Genomic DNA, 19,094 nt, shown 5'->3' on the forward strand with positions numbered 1-19,094 from the left:
TCGATCAACAGTGTCGACCAAAGCCAATTGGTCGACCAAAGCTTTTGGTCAAAAAGCTTTGGTCTTTGACCAAAGCAATGGTCGACCATTGTTTAATTTTGGTCGATCATTGTTGGGTCTTGGATAGATTCAAGAGTGAATAGATGGTCGATTTAAGTTTGGTCGACTCACGTTTGAGAAATTTTTTTCTTCAATCAGTCGATTGACCAATGAAAATAAAAAATAAATCGAAATAAACGTTAATATTATCAGATTATTATTAGTCATTGCGTCGATTTGTGCTGAGAATTGTAGTCGGAAAGAAAATGAAAAAGGGGTCGACGGAGAGGATTTAGGTTGAGTCGACTGATGAGAATGAATTACGTGTTTAAAGTAAATGTATATATATAATCAAATTTAATGATATATTTAGACTTAAAATAAAGTACATTTAAATAAATTGACTAATGGATAATTTTTTTTAAATACTTCAGAATGGACTCCGTTTTCCCTAAATTTCCCTGCCGTTTCTTGTTATCTCGGTGTTTGTTGTTTACACAGCACATTCTGTCTTCTTAACAACTGCGAATTATGGGAACCAGATTCGGTGGGTTTTTTGGGGGTTTGCTGTGCAAATATCGACAGTAGCTGGTGGGTATTTCGAACCATTCAATGACAGTAGGGCGTTGGTGATTGATGGCAATCGACGGATGCTACTCTCCACCGGAATTCACTATCCAAGAGCTACTCCCGAAGTAATCGTCTCAACTAGTTATGTCCTCTTTTGTAGTTGTTACCTGTCCTGAGTTTTTCTGCCGACTTTTGAATTTTGGAATAGTTGTGTCCATTTTTAGTAATTCTTTTGTGTTGTCTTTGTAGCAATGTGTGATCATCTATGAATTCATGTGCATTGCTTCAAATTTTGATTTTGAAGTGAATTTAATATAATCGAATTTGATTATTAGAACATAATATTAAACAGAAAATTTCCACTCACAGCCCAGCATGACCAAGCTTTCATTAATGCCTGAAATAAAATATTAATCTTTGCTTTAAACAAAATTCTATATAAGAGTCGAATCAAACAAAATCGATCATTTTTATATTTGATACAAATTGAAGGAGGTTATCTGCTAGAAAATCATCATTATTTTATAGTGTGTAAACAAAATAGTGAGACTGTTGCCTTTTAAAGAATTTTACTCTCATTTTTGCATTCAGCAATAAAAGATTAAAAGATGAGCTGATAAAATATATATTTTTTTCCCAATTGCGGTGAAGCGGGTGAAAAATCACGAGGAAACAAACATCTTACATTCACAAATTTGATTAATCGGAAGTGTAGCATCTCTTGCCTCCATTTTGGCAACTTATTATTTGTCAAATTCATATCACTAGAATTTAAAAATACATGAAATGGGTATTCGTATAATCTTTTAAAAATTATTACTAGCTATGGTTGTCTAGTTTGTTGAATTTGTTCTAATACTAAAAGGTCCCTAGTCCATCGATCATCATCCTTACTCGGGGTACGTTTCTTGTTACAGCAAAATTTGGTACTTCTTTCCTCCCCTGCAGTGCACTTGCAAGGCTCTTTTTGTTTCGGAAAGGCTTTAATCGCAGCAAAACTAATCAAGTTCATATCATTCCCCCACCCCGATTTTTTCGCACTTATAGTTATATCAGATATAAGTAGTGTTGAGGATACATGAATCGATAACTTACTTATGCAAAGGCATCAACTCAGATTTTGTTGAGCATCGTTCGAGACTCCAAGACAATGACTGACGCAGAGGGCAAACCAGTCCCCGTTGAATAAATCACATTCATCATTATAGTGTTGCATACAAGTGAATAGACTTGAAGTTTGTATCGTAGGGCATGGAAAATCGATGCAGCTTCCCAAACAGGATGGTATTTTAATCTATTTTTACACAGGTGATCTAAAAAGTTAACAGTAACATAACTTGGAAAATATTTATAATACTCTTCAAGAAAAAGAACAAAAAAACACAAAAAATTTACACAACCTCTGTTGATCCAAACACCACTACAAACTTGTGGAAACAAAACAAAAACTGTGGGTATGCATTCAGCAACCAAGATTTCATATTACCCGTTTGATCAATTTTGAGGCATCTATGATCCTTTGGCTCCATTCCTGTTTCTCCAGCTCCAGTAATCTTGCCAGTACCCCAAAATCATCGGAAAGCTTGTCTTCTTCAACAGGAGTATCGCTCTTAAGGGCAAAAATAACTTCGTTGATGTCTTCCTCAAGCTGTAGAGAATAGAGACTGCTAAATACCTGTAAAACACCAATACCAATAGGACAAAGTTAGAAGCACAAAGATATCATGCAGCCTTTAACGCCCTGTGGTGAGAAATTACATCCTATTACCTTTTTAAGAAACAGAACTTTAAGCAGGAGCATGAATTTAGCATAGTGACCGGTACGCATATGTCACTCAATACATCAAGAGAACTAGCACACGCTATATTGAAACAAATATTAAGAATTGGAGGAATAATTTGTTATGAGGACCCTAAACATTCTTTTACGTCTGGGCAGAATAAAGGTAGAAGGAATTATAGGATCATCTTTTTCGCTCACCTTCTTCAATCTTGAATATACTGGAACCTTAACAGCAGAGGACCTAGAGACCAAATTAACTATGAATAAGCCCTGCTCAGAAAGTGAATTTTTGGCAGTCAAAAGAAAAGATTCCTCAACGAAGTCTGAAGCAGGACAGGCTAAACCAGAGCTGCAAATGCAAGAGACCAAGGAGTGGGTTACAAGAAACTAAACTTGAGTAGTGTCAAAGTAAATACTATAACATTTCCATTACCTCGAATCATCAGAGTCCACATCAACAATAAGTATGTCAATTCTGCACAACTCTTTTCCTTCTTCATTCACTAACTTCTTGTCGAGAGTATCATTTTCGTCATTATTACTTGTCGCCTCAGAATTTTCTATATCCCTGACGAACTTTATCCCATCGGCAATATGTACCTGGGAGAAAAACAAGGAAGCAAAAATAAAAACCAAGGCAGTTAAACTAAAAATACAAACATCATTCAATGAAGGGATAAATTAGTATCTCAGAATGGAAAAAATATGATAATGTTTCGACCATAAGAAAGAGTAAATCTAAACTGCAAAATCAACATGCATAAACCTCCCCATTTTCAATCCCCTAAACATTAAAATACAGATTATAATATCTTTGAAGCTGTGTCATATGGATATTTGCTGTGTCATATGGATATTTTGCTTCAGATTTCTAATAAAGTAAATTATCAAATTAAATATTTTTAAAATTCACATGCATAAAACCAAGATACATTTTCAGTATAAACAGCACTTATGAGTAGAAAGTTTGAGCCGCATACCAAATAAAATCAATGAGCGATCAGCAATGTGAACATAATCATGAACAATATGGCCTCTTATTTTGACCACAAAATGTGAGAACAAGATCTTGTGATATAAAAACATTTATTCATCTGAGAAAACTTGTAATATAGAAATTTTCTCCACTTGCTGACACCAAGGCCAATTAGAAATTATAAGGATGAGGTGAGGCGAAAAGATTTGGGTGAACAACTAAGATGGTTAAACATGTTTAAAGCCAGCCATAACGGACAGTATTGAGCAAGTGGAAGAAGATACGATGCATGCTTAAAAAATCACGACAGTGGAAATCAGAAAAAATTACTAAATGACTTAAAATCAGTTTGAGGTTGTTGGACTTCAATCACTGATATGGACGCGGATGATATGGAAGAGGAATCTCATGCAGCTTCTCACACTAAGCAAATTATTATTTCCTTTGCACATTTCAAACTATACTAAGTTGGAACTTGAGACAAGTAATCTGAAAATACTTGAGTATCACCTTCAAATGTTGGTCTTCTCCAAAACCAAAATAGTGTCTAGCAACATCTAATACCACAGGATCTAATTCGACAACCTGTAAAGTTAAGAACATTGCCATGAGAAAAGGATAAAAGAATAAAATCTAATACGATAGAATCAGAACCCAGTTACACCTCAATCTCAAGAAATGGGAGGTTCTTCCTGAAAAACATTGGCAGTAATCCTGCCCCAAGACCAATGACAACTGTCTTGACATGGGAAAGTTGAAAAAGGCACCATCAGTCATAAGAACCTTTTTGGAACAGAGGACCGACCTCAAGGATTGCTGTCATTTCCAAGGAATGGAACACGAAAAAGGAAAAAAAAACTTGAGGGACATCTATTTTTTTTAAGTTAAAACAGGATGTACAAGATCTTTGCATGTTAGCAATGCCACCCAATGTCCATGCCCCGGTATCATCCAGCTCATCATAAAAACAAAGGACAATAAATTATATGGTATTAAATAGACAACAACAATGTTATGATATTCTACTCTAGAAGTGATTAAAGGCAATAAGTTTTCCTCTTAGCTGAGAAACACTGAAAGTGGAAGAAGAATACAATATAACCTCTATAAAATTAATAATAATGGGACCATGAAATTTTATTGATTTAGAAAGATATTAATTAATAGATAAATTGGTATTTTATTGTTTTAAAGAGTACATTTTCGGTTCAACGAACATAAATTTAATTACATAAAAAATCAATGTGTTTCACTAATGTTTATATCATATTCCTTGAATTAATATAAAAAACAAAATCCATTGTACATATTTATTGACAAAACTAAGTGATATTGATTGTTTTAAATAATTAAATAACATTCATTGTATTGACTAATTAAATAACCGTATGAACGAGCAATTATAGAATATAAATAATAGAAATTAATTTACAAGATTTAAATTTGAAGAAAAATAAACAACAATATAATCATGTTTTACTAAATTGTCTTAGTTATGTTTGTACTTTTAAAAAATTATTAATTTATGATATTGATGGGTCTATAGATTTATACAAGGGTCTTCCGAAAAATATTTATCTTATTAATTTAGCAAACTCGCCACCAGAAAAAAAAAACACATTATTTTAGAGAAGTTATCAATCTATAGAGCTTTTACTATAGATAACTAAAATTTGCTTCTAGCTCACCATGCTCCCGAAAGACGCAAGCCTTTCCAAATGTAAAGAAATCAACATTAATCCAGATATAATCCCATTGTGATACGAACTAGCCAAATAATTCTGATAAACATTCAATTCACTGCTTGATGCTCTCTGCAGACGTTCCGACGTCACTGTAAAGAATCACCACCAAGTAGAACTTATTCTGAAAACGACCATTCTCCAAAAGGAAAAAATAGCAATTAAGTGCAGCTTAGTATTCCTTTCATTCCACATCTGATACTGTACAGAAACATTGTTCTCTTCAAAAAGTCTGATCAGGAGTTAGGTGCATAACAGATCTAGAATAATCTAATCATAGAAAGGGCCGAATAAGGACATTTTCTCTGATGCTGTGCATTAGTCAACAGAATCAAAAGCAAATCATTCAAAATCAGAGATATGAAACAGGAATCCCAGCTTCACGAGGAAAACATTTGACCATTGAATGAAAATAAGTTAAAGAAATCAACGGTTAAATATCAATCATAAGTGCAACCATATCCCCATAAAAAAGAAAACTGGTAAATTGAGAAGGAGAAGACAATCACATGCTAACCAAGAGATCCAGACAGCTGAGAATAAAATTTACTCTGCTTTCCTTTTTTCCTTGACTTGGAAGCTGCCCCGTCTGTCTTGTCCTCTAATCCATTTGACATATCATCTGGTACCACCGACAGAATAGCTTCAGATTGCACTAAATTCTCAGTTCGTTGAAAAGTAAGGCGGCGGAAAATTAATTCTTTAGATGGAAACCGACGTCGAATCTCATCATGAAGCTTGTTACGGATCACATCTTCCACAACAATTTGACCGGCCAATGGAGATGTAACCTGGAGAAAGCAATTAAAAACAAAAACAAGAAAAAATGAGAATGCAAAAGTATTTTTGTGTACCAGTAATATTATATAATATCATAGAACACAGTCAAAGAACTTTAATCTTCATTTGGATTGCATGGAACAATCCACATGGGATGTTGCAGAGTTCAAGGTAGAGATGCCAAGGTTAAATTTTCTATGTGGTCCAACACATTCTTACATGCATTCTGCACTTGATTTTTTTCTTACACTCATAAACATCATATCAAATAAAACCACATGCAATCAATAGCAACTCTAAGGCCTCCATGAAAATAAATTACTTGCAAGATAGCAGAGCGTATGTCAAACATGAAGAGTAGTTTAAAGTAAATAGGATGAACATCACAACCATAACATTTTTGCTAAATACTACTCCATTAGGAGTGAGAGGTAGTACTGCCTAATAAAGATACGATACATTTTATCATGTAGCAAGCAAGTTACCTTACTCTTTAACTTTCTTTCTTCCAAAGTGATATAATAATAATCATCAGATAGCTCACATAAACAAAAGTGCATGTCAGTGAAACAATATGATATGATTTTAAACCTTGTGAACAATTTTTCGATGCTTGATTCCATCACTTGCAGCCATAAACCTGATCATATCCATTTTGGAATTCTAGTCAGTAAAGATGAAAAAGTTCTCAAATATTCAAGAAGGTATCACTTTAAACTCATCCTGGCCAATAGCAAAAAAAATTAAAATTAAAGAAATAGAAAAAAACAAAATGTGCATTGCAAGAATGATTATTTTCTTCTTATTTTATACAAATATTATAGTTTAAGCATAGCATAGAGTTCGTTGTACTGCCGTTAGTGGAATCTAATTCTTGTTCTTTACTCAAACATGAAGAGTATAGAAATTGCCCGTAGGGAGGAATAACATGATATTTCCCAGCGAGAAAGGAAAAGATCAAAGTGTTCATCTAATAAACACAGTAGAGGCCTTATAACATGCAGCAGTGATTGAGAACAATTCCAAGCTAAGATCCTGATGCAAAAGCAAAGCTCCAATCAATAAGAAGTTGGCTACTTCTATTTGCCACTAGTCCAAAGCATGAAGCGACACCATCATTCAAGGCACAATCCCATGATCCTTTAAAACAAACAGTGGACCTTGCAAACAAAGATTTTATTGGAACAATATTGTAAGAAAGGCCTTCCCAATAACCTTAAAAAATCTACTGTATTCGAAGTAATGCTATACACAACAAAAGATTTAGGTTAAGCAGTATGATGCTCACCTATAAAGATCCTATTTGGATATGCACTGTCCCATTTTCTCGCCGCTCTTTGATTTCACTCAGTCCAATTACCATAAACATAAAAGTTACATATTCTAGGGTACTGTTGAAACAAATGCAATCTCATAATTTTCAAGTAGACCATCTTATTTGTTAAAACTTCCCTTCTTAGCGACACTCTGAAATACATGGAAGATAAAGATCAAGGCTTATCAAGGCCACTATCCAACAGAATCTCGGTGATCAAATTTGAATAAATGTACTAAGTTCAATGGGAAATTGCTATAAGAACGACTAAAGGCTTTCAAATAACTCAGATGACCGTATCTGATACTATCATAGAAAGACACGTGTAAAATAAATTAAATTGAAAATAACATGTGCTCGAAAAGATGGTGTCAGCTGAGGAAGAATAGAAAGCACTTAAAATAAAATCCAATATGAAAATTGAGTTTACAAAACTACAAGATAGCTTAACATATGAATAAAAAAGATAAAATCAACTGCAAATTAATCTAATGTTTAAGCCTAATGATGAATACAAAAAGATAAGATCGCAGAAGCATACGGAATTTGAACTCCATCAATATTTCCAGGCAACAGTTGCTTCACTAAAGGAGAAAGATCCATCTAAAATAAGAAAAAGCAAAATATAAGAAAGTGATATCGTTAAATTCAGACCAACAATGCCTAATAACAGAAAAATAAAGTGGGAATTTACCTGTATATCCTCCATGGAAGCACTAGCTTGGCTAGAATCCAGTATAATCTAGCATTGAGCAGTATTATTGTATCATTAAAGAATTAAAAATAACAACCAAGATTGAAAGAGAACTCATACGGTTGACTAGAAGTACCATCAGCAAACGAGAAGCCTTCGAGCTTGCAACAACGACCCATTGCCCTTCTGCTGATGAGAATAGCCACTCATGAGCACATATCTAAAATATAAATTTATGAGATAGGTTTAATGAGCTTAGTATACAAGGTGCACACATATAATCAAACACTCAAATGGATTCTGAAAAACGAACTAACTTTGGAACAAGGAATACTCCAAAATTAAAAGAGAAAGGTCCAGCCTCTGGCTCAGCATCAAGAAGCACAGCTCTGTAGGAGAAATAGGACACTCCAGGTTCACCTAAAGTTAGCTTTACCCTACGACCTGGATCAAACTCCGACAGATCTCCTCTTGCCCCAAGCTTCAGGTCCTCTAGCGAATACAGTATATCAGAGCCACTAGAGTGTTCTGAGCGGAACTTTTTCTCCCTTTCAAGTGCCTCACTAAGGCCAGAAGCCTAAAATATGTAAAAGACTAAATCAAGTTCCCAAACATAAATACACACCAAATTCCATACTTATTCAACAAAAAGAGTATCAAAATAATTCATCATAATACATGCAAGATAAATATCTATAAATCAGAATATTATTTTTAATGCTGATGAAAATTGATTTAATTAAACATAAATTATATAATACATAGTTTGATCATATATTATGGATTTATATTAAATTTCTACTGAAATATGGGCAAAAAGGCAAAGCAAGCAAGCTGTGATTGAACAGGGTTAACTGGCACTTTTCAGGTTTTGTTTGCACAGGAACAGAAACACGAACCATGTTCGTGCAAGCACTCATGAAAGCACAGAAATTTCAAAAAATTCAATATGTTCAAGCAGCAATGGAATTTTTAAATGGGGGAAAACGCATTATTTCAAGATTGCTTGTGCATGAACAATAGCCAAACGAGCTGCTGAAATTTAAAATATAATATAAATTTTAAAACATCCTATCTCAATACGGATTATTACATTATTAAAATACCCAGTTTAGGGGCTGAGAAACACATTCACTATCACCTTAAACGCTAATTCTTCTCAGATTTCAAGACAGAGATACATTAATTATTCTATAATATTCATAGTTTTCTTGGTGGGTAGAGAAAATTTCTAATGCGAGTAAGGAGACACCAAGATATCTTACTTCCTTTATCTTAAGGGTTGATTTTATTAGTTTGAATTTTTAATTATGTCTAGTGGCTACAGTTTTCTTTACGACAGTCAAGTTCTATGTCGAACTTGAATAATAATTAATTTAATTATGGTTTAATTCATTGTCATATAAATCATCAATCTTTTTTATTAAAATCTTATCACCATTCGTACATTTTTCACGAACTGTCAGAATTCTTGAAGTGGTAAACATCATATGCAGAGCCAAATAACTCTTTCTAGTGATTCAATAAACTCCCAATGCATGCCTTATGCTAAATCTTTTTATTTGGTTCTTTGATTACTCTCCTTGAACTCCACGGGTTTTCAAATAATTAATTAAACTGAACATTACAGTAAATTAATTAAGAGAAAATATATAAGCAAAGCCAAAACTCATACGGGCTGCTTACAACGAACCCTTGAATTCAGGTTTATATAATTCAGAAAATACTATAATTCAACTGTAACGTGAAACAGATTTCCTAAAAAATTTAATTTTTTGACTTTTCATTACTTTAAGTTAAGCCTTACATGTTAATAATAATTCATTTATTAAAATTATTTTAGCTTTCTGCATTTTAGTTTGATTAATAAAATCCTTTTTAAATTCGATTTTCTTTTACTATTTTCTTAGTTTAGTTAATTAGGTTAGTTTATTAATGATTAAAATGAAATTGAAAGAAATGAGTTCATATGGAATTGATCCTTTCAAAGTAAATTAAATCACAACCTGTGAGATGGAAAAATCATATGTCGCGTTCTTATTTAAAAAAATGCTCCAAGTATATTAATTCATTCTTTCAACGGACTATTTTGTTAGTCCAACGTGCAGAATTTGAGATAATAAAACCCGAAAATAAAGAATAAAATGGACACCGAGATTTACGTGGAAAACCCCTAAAAATTATTAGGGTAAAAACCACGGGCAAGATGAAAAGAATTCCACTATAATATTTTGTGGTGTACAACTCACTCACTGTGTTTCCAAAGAGAACACACACTCTCTTAATACAGGAGAACAAAACACCTCATAAATATTATAGAACTAAGCACTCAAATGGTTATAAGATGAGAAAACTCGAAGAATGGATGATTTCAGAATGAAGAGGGGAGCTCTATTTATAGAGCCTCCTGTCAGTGTGAAACCGCGTTTAAAACGCGTACCTATTCCGTTTCAAATTTTGCTGCCAGCCTTGTGCATTTAATGTTTTGCTGCCAGCCACAATTGACTTTGCCGACATTTCTCCTACTTGGAGATTTGATTGAGAATCAAACACATCTCCACACATCCTTTCAATCTTGCCATTCCCTGCTGCTTACGTTTCCACTAGACCACTTGAGGATCTACACCACTCAAACTTATCAGTGTTCACTGGCTTGGTCAGAAAATCAGCTATGTTATCTTTTGTATGGATTTTCTGCATATCCACGCTTCCTTCCTCTACTACTTCCCGCACAAAGTGAAATTGGACTCCAATGTGTTTAGTCCTGGAATGAAAGGCTGGATTCCTTGCGATGTGCAAGGCACTCTGACTGTCACAAAACAAAGAAACATTTTCTTGTTTGTGCCCGATCTCTTCCAATAACCTTTTAATCCATATTGCCTCCTTGCAAGCTTGAGTAGCTGCCATATATTCTGCCTCCGTCGTAGATAACGCCACAACTGTTTGCAGTTTTGAAACCCAGCTTACTGCTCCTTCTGCAAGTGTAAACACATAACCAGTAGTAGATTTCCTCTTATCAGGATCACCTGCATAATCTGAATCGACATAGCCCCTGAGTGTAAAATCTAATTGAAGTCAATGCCTTCTTTCTGAGCATACCCTTTTACCACCAATCTAGCACGATACCGCTCCACTTGGTTATTGCCATCTCGCTTGATCTTATAGACCCATCTGTTACCGATGGCTTTCCTCCCTCGTAGTAGTGTAACAAGATCCCAAGTTTTATTCATGTCTAATGCCTCCAATTCTTCTTGCATTGCTATCATCCACAAAGATGCATCCGAGCTTTGAGTAGCCTCGTGGAAACTCGATGGCTCACCATCCTCTGATAATAGACAATATGCAATGTTGCTTTCAGTGACATAATCTGAAAGCCAACCTGGTGGTCTGCTGTCTTGAGTTGACTGCCTCACATTGGAAACTTCATACTCAACATGTTCTTGTTCTTCGTGCTCTGGTACTGCTTCACAAGAAACTTGACCATCGGCCGTCTTATTTTCCACCTGAAAAATAGTAGTTTCTGAATTCGATGTGTCTTTGTCTCCCTTTACTTTATCTTCCTCGAAGATAACATCCCTGCTGATGACAAGCTTGTGAACAGTAGGATCCCACAAGCGAAACCCCTTTACTCCATCAGCATAACCCAAGAAGATACATTTTCTGGATTTCGAATCCAACTTCGATCTTTCTTGCTCATTGTACAGAACGTACACAGGACTTCCAAATGTATGCAAATGAGAATAATCTGTCGACTTCCCGGTCCACATCTCCATCGGAGTCTTCAGATCAATCGCCACTGAAGGAGAACGATTGATAATATAACAAGCGGTTTTGACTGCTTCTGCCCAAAATGACTTTTCTAGACCTGCAGTCCTCAACATAGCTCTTGTTCTGTCCAACAAGGTCCTGTTCATCCGCTCCGCCACTCCATTCTGTTGAGGTGTGTAAGCCGCCGTGAACTGTCTCTTGATGCCCTCATGTTGACAAAATGCATCAAACTCGTCACTGGTATATTCTCCTCCATTGTCAGTCCTCAGACACTTGATTTTCTTTTCAGAATCAAGTTCAACCCGCGCTTTGAAATCTTTGAAGATTTGGAACATCTGATTTCTTCTTGATTGGATACACCCAACATCTCCTAGAGAAATCATCAATGAACGAGACAAAGTATCTCGCTCCTCCTAGAGATACAACCGGTGCTTGCCAAACATCCGAATGAATCAGCTCCAATATGCTTTTGCTCCTGGCAATAGAAGTGCCAAACTTTAATCTGTGTTGTTCACTGGTAACACAGTGCTCACAAAAGGGTAGTGAAACTTTTGTAAGTCCCGGCAGCAGCTTCCGTTCTGAGAGAATTTTCAACCCCTGTTCTGACATATGCCCGAGCTTTCTATGCCATAACACTGTTAATTCTTCTCCTGAACCAATTGATGCAACAGCTAGTTCTGCCTCTTTGTGTGTTTCTCCCAAAAGTACATACAGATTTGCAGCAACTTTTTCCGCCTTCATAACCACAAGCGCTCCCTTCACAATTTTCATGATCTCGTTCTCGATCCGAGTTTTGCACCCGATATCATCCAATTGCCCCAAGGACAAAAGATTTTTCGTCAGTCCCTTCACATGTCGTACCTCCTGTATGGTGCGAATGGTGCCATCAAACATTTTAATTTTGATAGTACCGACCCCAGCGATTTCCAAAGCATGATCATTTACCATGAATACAGATCCTCCTGAGACTGGTTCATAATGATCAAACCATTCTCTCCGAGACGTCATGTGCCACATCGCTCCTGAATCCATAATCCATGTGTCACAAAATTTGTGTCTGTCTTCTGCAACAGTTGCTGCTTCGCTGAATAATATTTCACCACCGCCTGAAGTACTGGCCATATTTCCTTGAGAACTTTTATCGATACTCGTACGCTCTCTCTTGAAGTGCCCTTTACCGCCACATTTAAAGCAGTAAATATTTTTCTTCTTACTTCTTGACTTTGATCTACCTCGCCTTTGGCTCCCACTGGAGTCACGGTCCATAAATCTTCCTCTTATCATCGGTAAAGCCTCTGCCTGCTTCGATGTTACCAACCTATCTTCCTTATTCTTGCGTCGGCTTTCTTCTCCGGGAACCGCAGTTAAGACATCGTCGAATCTTAGAAAGCCCATAAGAATATTGTTGGTAATGTTGATGATAAGTTGATCATATGAATCTGGTAGACTTTGAAGTAGAAGCTCCGCACGTTCATTTTCTCCCTATTTTATGCCTCATGGAAGTGAGTTGGGCAAATAGAGTATTTAGTGTGTTGATATGGTCGGTCATCGATGAGGATTCCGCCATCCGAAGAGTATAAAGCCTTCTCTTTAAGAAAATCATGTTGTGTAGGGACTTGGACCTCGTACATCTTTGTCAGAGTATCCCAGATAACTTTGGTTGTTTTTATCTCAGATATACTTGACAAAACTTCGTCAGCTATAGCCAAGTGTAAATTGGCAACAGCATTATCATTCATCTCGTTCCACTTTCCATCATCTGTAATCTCCACCGGTCTATCTCCAATAGCCGCCAAGCAACTTTCCTTTCTTAAAACTGCTTGTATCTTTATTTTCCACAGCATAAAATTGCTTCCGTTGAATTTTGCTATCTCGTACCTTCCCGCCATTATGTCTACAACAATTTTAGTAGACCGGACAAAATAATCCCGCCTTAAATAAAAAATTTCAAAAAATCTTTTCTGATGTGGAAGATCAGTCTAGGCTGCAACCACAGAGCATACTCAGAATTTTAAGAAATTTTAAACCAAGGCTCTGATACCACTTGTTGGTCCCACGTGCAGAATTTGAGATAATAAAACCCGAAAATAAAGAATAAAATGGACACCGAGATTTACGTGGAAAACCCCTAAAAATTATTAGGGTAAAAACCACGGGCAAGATGAAAAGAATTCCACTATAATATTTTGTGGTGTACAACTCACTCACTGTGTTTTCAAAGAGAACACACACTCTCTTAATACAGGAGAACAAAACACCTCATAAATATTATAGAACTAAGCACTCAAATGGTTATAAGATGAGAAAACTCGAAGAATGGATGATTTCAGAATGAAGAGGGGAGCTCTATTTATAGAACCTTCTGTCAGTGTGAAACCGCGTTTAAAACGCGTACCTATTCCGTTTCAAATTTTGCTGCCAGCCTTGTGCATTCAATGTTTTGCTGCCAGCCACAATTGACTTTGCCGACATATTTTAGGGGCAAAGGGAAACAAATACTTGTACCTGATAAGCATAGCCTACGAATGCTGATATCTCAGAAATTGCAGAAAAATTATCTTTCTCAGCAATCACCATAAAAGTCTGCAGTTTAAGATTTCTAGATGACGGCTCCTCACCAATTGCGTGAAGACTTATCTTCCACCCAAACCGATACTTAGGTAAAAGAAGATCTGAGAGATATTCATAATGCATCAACAAAAGTGCATTTTCACAGCATGAAAGGAGCAAATATACAATGGATACTAGCATGTTCCCAGAAGCATCACTGATATTCACCATAAAGATGAATGTGCGTGAGAGAGAGGGAGAGCGAGAGAAGGGGGAAAATATAGCAGAATATTACAAATATTTAAACCTTTCCCTCAATCAGATATATGGAAAGAGGCACAATACCTAAAACATGAGTTTCAGCTAAAGTTAGGCAAATAAATTTCCCTCCAGCTTTTAAAAGCCTTCGCACCTGGTAGCAACAAATATAAACATATACATATGCATTTATTTTGAACAAATTTACAATGGATAAAACATATATTGCTAAACTGCATGATTTAGGCATACATATGAATTGAACAAATCAAGCATTTGAATCAAAGATATATTGCTGAACTGACATGATGTAGACATATACATCAATATGAAATGTAAAACTCTAAAACTTCCATGGAGCACACCTCGGATAGATAAAGATTCCCCAATTTGGAGCAATGCTTCGGTTCCATCAAAGCATCCAATCCTCCCTTGTCGATAATGGCATCAAAACTCTCGTTTGCAAACTGAATTGAAGTCAAAACTATCAGATGAAACTATGCAGGTAGGAAAATAAAAGAGTGGAAAAAATACAAAGAGCAACTAGACACAGTTGTCAAAGAAACATTTACCCAATGATATATGTAAATTATTTAGTAGATTCAAAAATACTGCAGCACAAATGGTTCTCCTGCATATTTTGTCATAATACAAAGGGCATTGAACATGAAAGTTTACTGATAAAAGAGCAAGAAATTTTGAACCTAATCTCGTGCAATTTTATTTCCCAGCCTATTGACAATATCCTGGATATAGGTGACTTTAATTTAAAAATGTTTCTGATGTTCAATTTATCTCAGTCTACCACTGGCCACAACTACTGTAGACTACGTTTGGTTCCTAAAACCGGAGAAAAAAATGAAGCTGTTGTGGTCAACCCCACTATCCAACAAGATCACTTTCAAAGCATAAGATTCCAAAATCATTTGCCGATTAAAAGTATTACAGATGAACATCGCCAAGCATTTGGGGTACTTATCCTATCTCAATTAATCTGAAGCTCAACAGATAACTAACATTAGCACTAGGAATTATTTACCAATGGCCTTGTAGGTCTCTAGTAGATCATTTTTTAACTCCGGGTTATTTGCAAAGTAAAAGATAAGTATTTAAACCCATATCCAGGTTACTAAATAATCAGCCCAGTACAACATCAATATAGCATTCTATTCTCTAGTGGGTTAGATGAGATATATTACAAACATATAAAAAGGTTTAGTGATCAACATTCCAGTCATGTAAAATTATATATGCTCTCTATTTCGCAAGCTAAATTTATTTAGATACCTAATGAAAAAATATTGAGCTGAAAACCCTCAAATAATATAAAAAGGCTAAAATCACCTTATACTTTCAAAAGGTGAAGTTGAAAACCCCCTCTCTGTAACACTGACAAGTTTCTGCTGAGATTTTACGCTTTGTGAAATGTTTGCGCTAAAGATCAATCTGGAAAAAAGTGTTTTATTGGGGATCAATTGAAGTAGAGGATGTGTACAGATTAGCTTGTGATATTGGTTGTGGGAAGGAGTCTTGGGCCATAAGATATTCAGAGGTTCTTTTGGACGGGAATCCTTTGAAGGTCTTTTTTTGGGAGCTAATAACTTTATAAGACGACAAAGAAGTTGGCGAGTTGGAATAAAGATTTTTTATCGAGAGGGAGAAGATTGACTCTGATTTCTGCATTGTTGAATGCACTACCAATGTATTTCATGTCCTTTTTTAGGGTCCCCCTAGGTGTAACGCAAGCCATGGAGAAGATTATGAGAGATTTTTTGTGGGATGGAGTGGATGGGGATCATCATGATCACTGGATGGCTTGAGATCAAGTTTGTACACCAAGTAACGAGAGGGCTTGGGTATTGGCAATATTTTTCCGAGGTACAGGGCACTACTAGAGAAATGGTGGTGGAGATTCTCTAGTGAGAAGAAGTCGTTATGGAATAAGATTGTAAGCAAATATAGGACACAGAATAATGGGTGGGACGTGGGTATTGCAAGAAGTGTTACTTTCAGGAGTTCGAAGAATTTAGAATTCAAATCATTCTTGGTCTCAGATTTGTACAGGAATAGGGGTCTAATATTATGTTAATATATTTTGACCACGGATCTCACTTCGCTTTGCTTGGACCTCTGGTCCGCTTTATCTAATTAATATTTTTAATCAATATAATATTGTTTCTTATTAAAAATAAACAAAGTGAATGCAGCATAAAGACAGGAACTGGGCGGATGCATTTCAGCCAAGAGGTTGTTTGGCTGCGACCTGGTGGATTTTGCAACGGTAAAAATGCAGCAACAGTATTATGAAGCGGCTTAGAATGCAGGGTTGTTAAGCGGTGAAATAGAGAAAGAGGGATGGGCGGTAATTAGCGCCACCGGAATGGAGGTAAAAAAGTCACAGCAGCAATAAAGGCCATAATTTCGCTAGCAAGTGAAGAATTGAGAAGTGGAAGAACTACCAGTTTTGGAGCCACTAATGAGAAGGAACCAACCATCTAGCATCTAACTAAAGCACTTGTTTTCCAATATTTGTTTTCAATATATTTTCCAAAATATTTCAATGTCTGTTGTAATTGTGCTCTCAATACTTTTTGCATAATTTGGTATTCACTATGTATGTTTATTTTTATTGGTGTAGTAGTAATATCTCTTGAAAAGATTTTGATTCTTGAATTGTTAGATCTATTGAACTTAAAATTGATAAGATCAGCAGGATGAAATGGTAGAAATATTTTAAATGCAATGGAAGGGTACTAAAGAAATACATGTCTAGATAAATGATATACAGAAATTGGTGGAAGGAGGGAGGGGGATGAATTTCAACTTTTAAATATGAAGGAGTGTTAGTCGATTCTCTTTCCTTAAAAGGTTTTAGTACAGTATTTATCAAATGTGGTCTTGATGCAATATACCTTTCTTTCACACACTTATCGCCATATTTTGGGCTTATCAAATTGAATGACAAGCTTCAAATGTTCAACATTTATGCTTCTTATCTTCAGAGCTGCACAACCCCTTCATCTTGTTAGACATATATCCATTCTGTGTTAGCAGTCAATCCGATCACAAAATCCTCCACATTTCCAAATAATCAACACAGTACATTTCAACCTATCACTGATATTTTTATCAAACTAAGAACTCCTACCAGTCAATGAACATGCAGTTTTCCAACTGAAGGCAACGGAATCAAAACATTGACCAAAAAGCACACACAACAAGTAGCTCTGGTGAATGATTAGTTACAAATCCTACTCCTGTACCATCATAGTACCTACATGCGTAATCAAACATCCAATCTTACACAAATTTGCATAAAGAAAACTCAAGATTCAAATCACCTGCATATCTGTCATGTCCATGACGCGCCACTTCATCTCCGGCCGCTCTCTCACATTCCTTCGCAGCATAATCGATATAGCCACCTTCGAGAAATCAACATTGGTTGTATTTCTAAAACCCTCGTCATATAAATGCTCAGAGAGACTCGAGCTTCCGCACCCGGGAACCAGAATGCTCATATGTTCCGCCTCCATCCGAGGCGACGCTCCTTCGGATTCTGGTGGTGGTGTAGATGACAAAAGATGGTTTGTGAGTAAGTTTTGGATTTGGGGCCACTCCACATACCACTCGAAAGAGTCTTCGCCGCCTCGCACGGTGAAGAATCGGTCCCACTTCTCTTTGCTAGTGAAGTCATCAAGTGTTTTCAGCAGCTCTTCTTGCTCGCTGCCACCAGTGTGCGATTTTGAGGTCTTCTTCTTCTCTTTCTTCCCCATTTTTCTCTGCTATTTCTTGATTTCAACTGAATAGTCAGCTGGGTTTTGGACGCGGGAGCAATGATCGTAGCACGGCAAACACAAGCCAGTAAATCTTGTTAACTTCCTCTACATCTGCGATTCCCTCCAATCTTCTCTATTAAAGATACAAACTTGCTTATAATAAAATAATAATTATTTTAATTTATATTCAAAATTTTAACTTTATCACAGTTTCAAACCAACTCAAACTGTAAATTTAAAAATCAAGTTTTAACTTCAAAAAATAATATTTTTCATGAATTTGACGAGTTAAAAATCCGTACACATATGTGACCTATTCATATGAGTTTTTCTAATAATTTCATTTGTTCAATTAAATATCATAAGTTTATAATAGAAAATTAATATCTTATATAAAAGGACTTAAATAGACAACAAGAAGAAAAAGAACAACAATAATAGCAGTAACAATAATAATAATAATAATAATAATAATAATAACACGTGATTCTGAGACTGAAAAGATTTTTTTGCCAAAAGTAAAATTAAATAGAGTTTGTTACAACTTATAAATAGAGTCTCGAAATCGTGACATCGTCCATTGGACTTTGGACCTTGATCTGAATGGGTAATTAGATATCTGCATGACTTTGTTCACCCTCGAAAGTTTGTAGGAATGTGAACAGACTAATTGAGTGAACCGAATCAATTCCTACTTGGTTAATAAAGGAAGTAATTCTCGTCTTTCTACAACTACTCAAAGTGGTTCTTCCCACTAAATTGGCATGCTTCATTAAGCTGCTGCAAATTCTCCAGGCTGCGAGTTGATAGTTGTCTCCCCACCAATTGCACAGCACTGTG

At 35.7% G+C, this 19,094-nt stretch overlaps 1 protein-coding gene across 1 annotated transcript; it reads right to left on the bottom strand.

Annotated features, from left to right (window-relative positions):
* Positions 1 to 1,861: 1,861 nt before the first annotated feature.
* LOC142527092 (uncharacterized) lies at positions 1,862 to 18,390 on the bottom strand. Its single transcript, XM_075631806.1, is given in 16 exon segments — positions 1,862 to 2,284; positions 2,591 to 2,741; positions 2,826 to 2,992; positions 3,879 to 3,953; positions 4,033 to 4,107; positions 5,036 to 5,202; positions 5,628 to 5,901; positions 6,482 to 6,530; positions 7,747 to 7,808; positions 7,900 to 7,947; positions 8,036 to 8,119; positions 8,213 to 8,476; positions 14,173 to 14,339; positions 14,563 to 14,629; positions 14,841 to 14,942; positions 17,817 to 18,390. Coding segments are annotated over 16 exon segments (2,385 nt in total). The 5' UTR covers positions 18,252 to 18,390; the 3' UTR covers positions 1,862 to 2,086.
* Positions 18,391 to 19,094: the final 704 nt, after the last annotated feature.

This window comes from Primulina tabacum, chromosome 15 (assembly GCF_025594145.1).
Source record: "Primulina tabacum isolate GXHZ01 chromosome 15, ASM2559414v2, whole genome shotgun sequence".
NCBI lineage: Eukaryota > Viridiplantae > Streptophyta > Magnoliopsida > Lamiales > Gesneriaceae > Primulina > Primulina tabacum.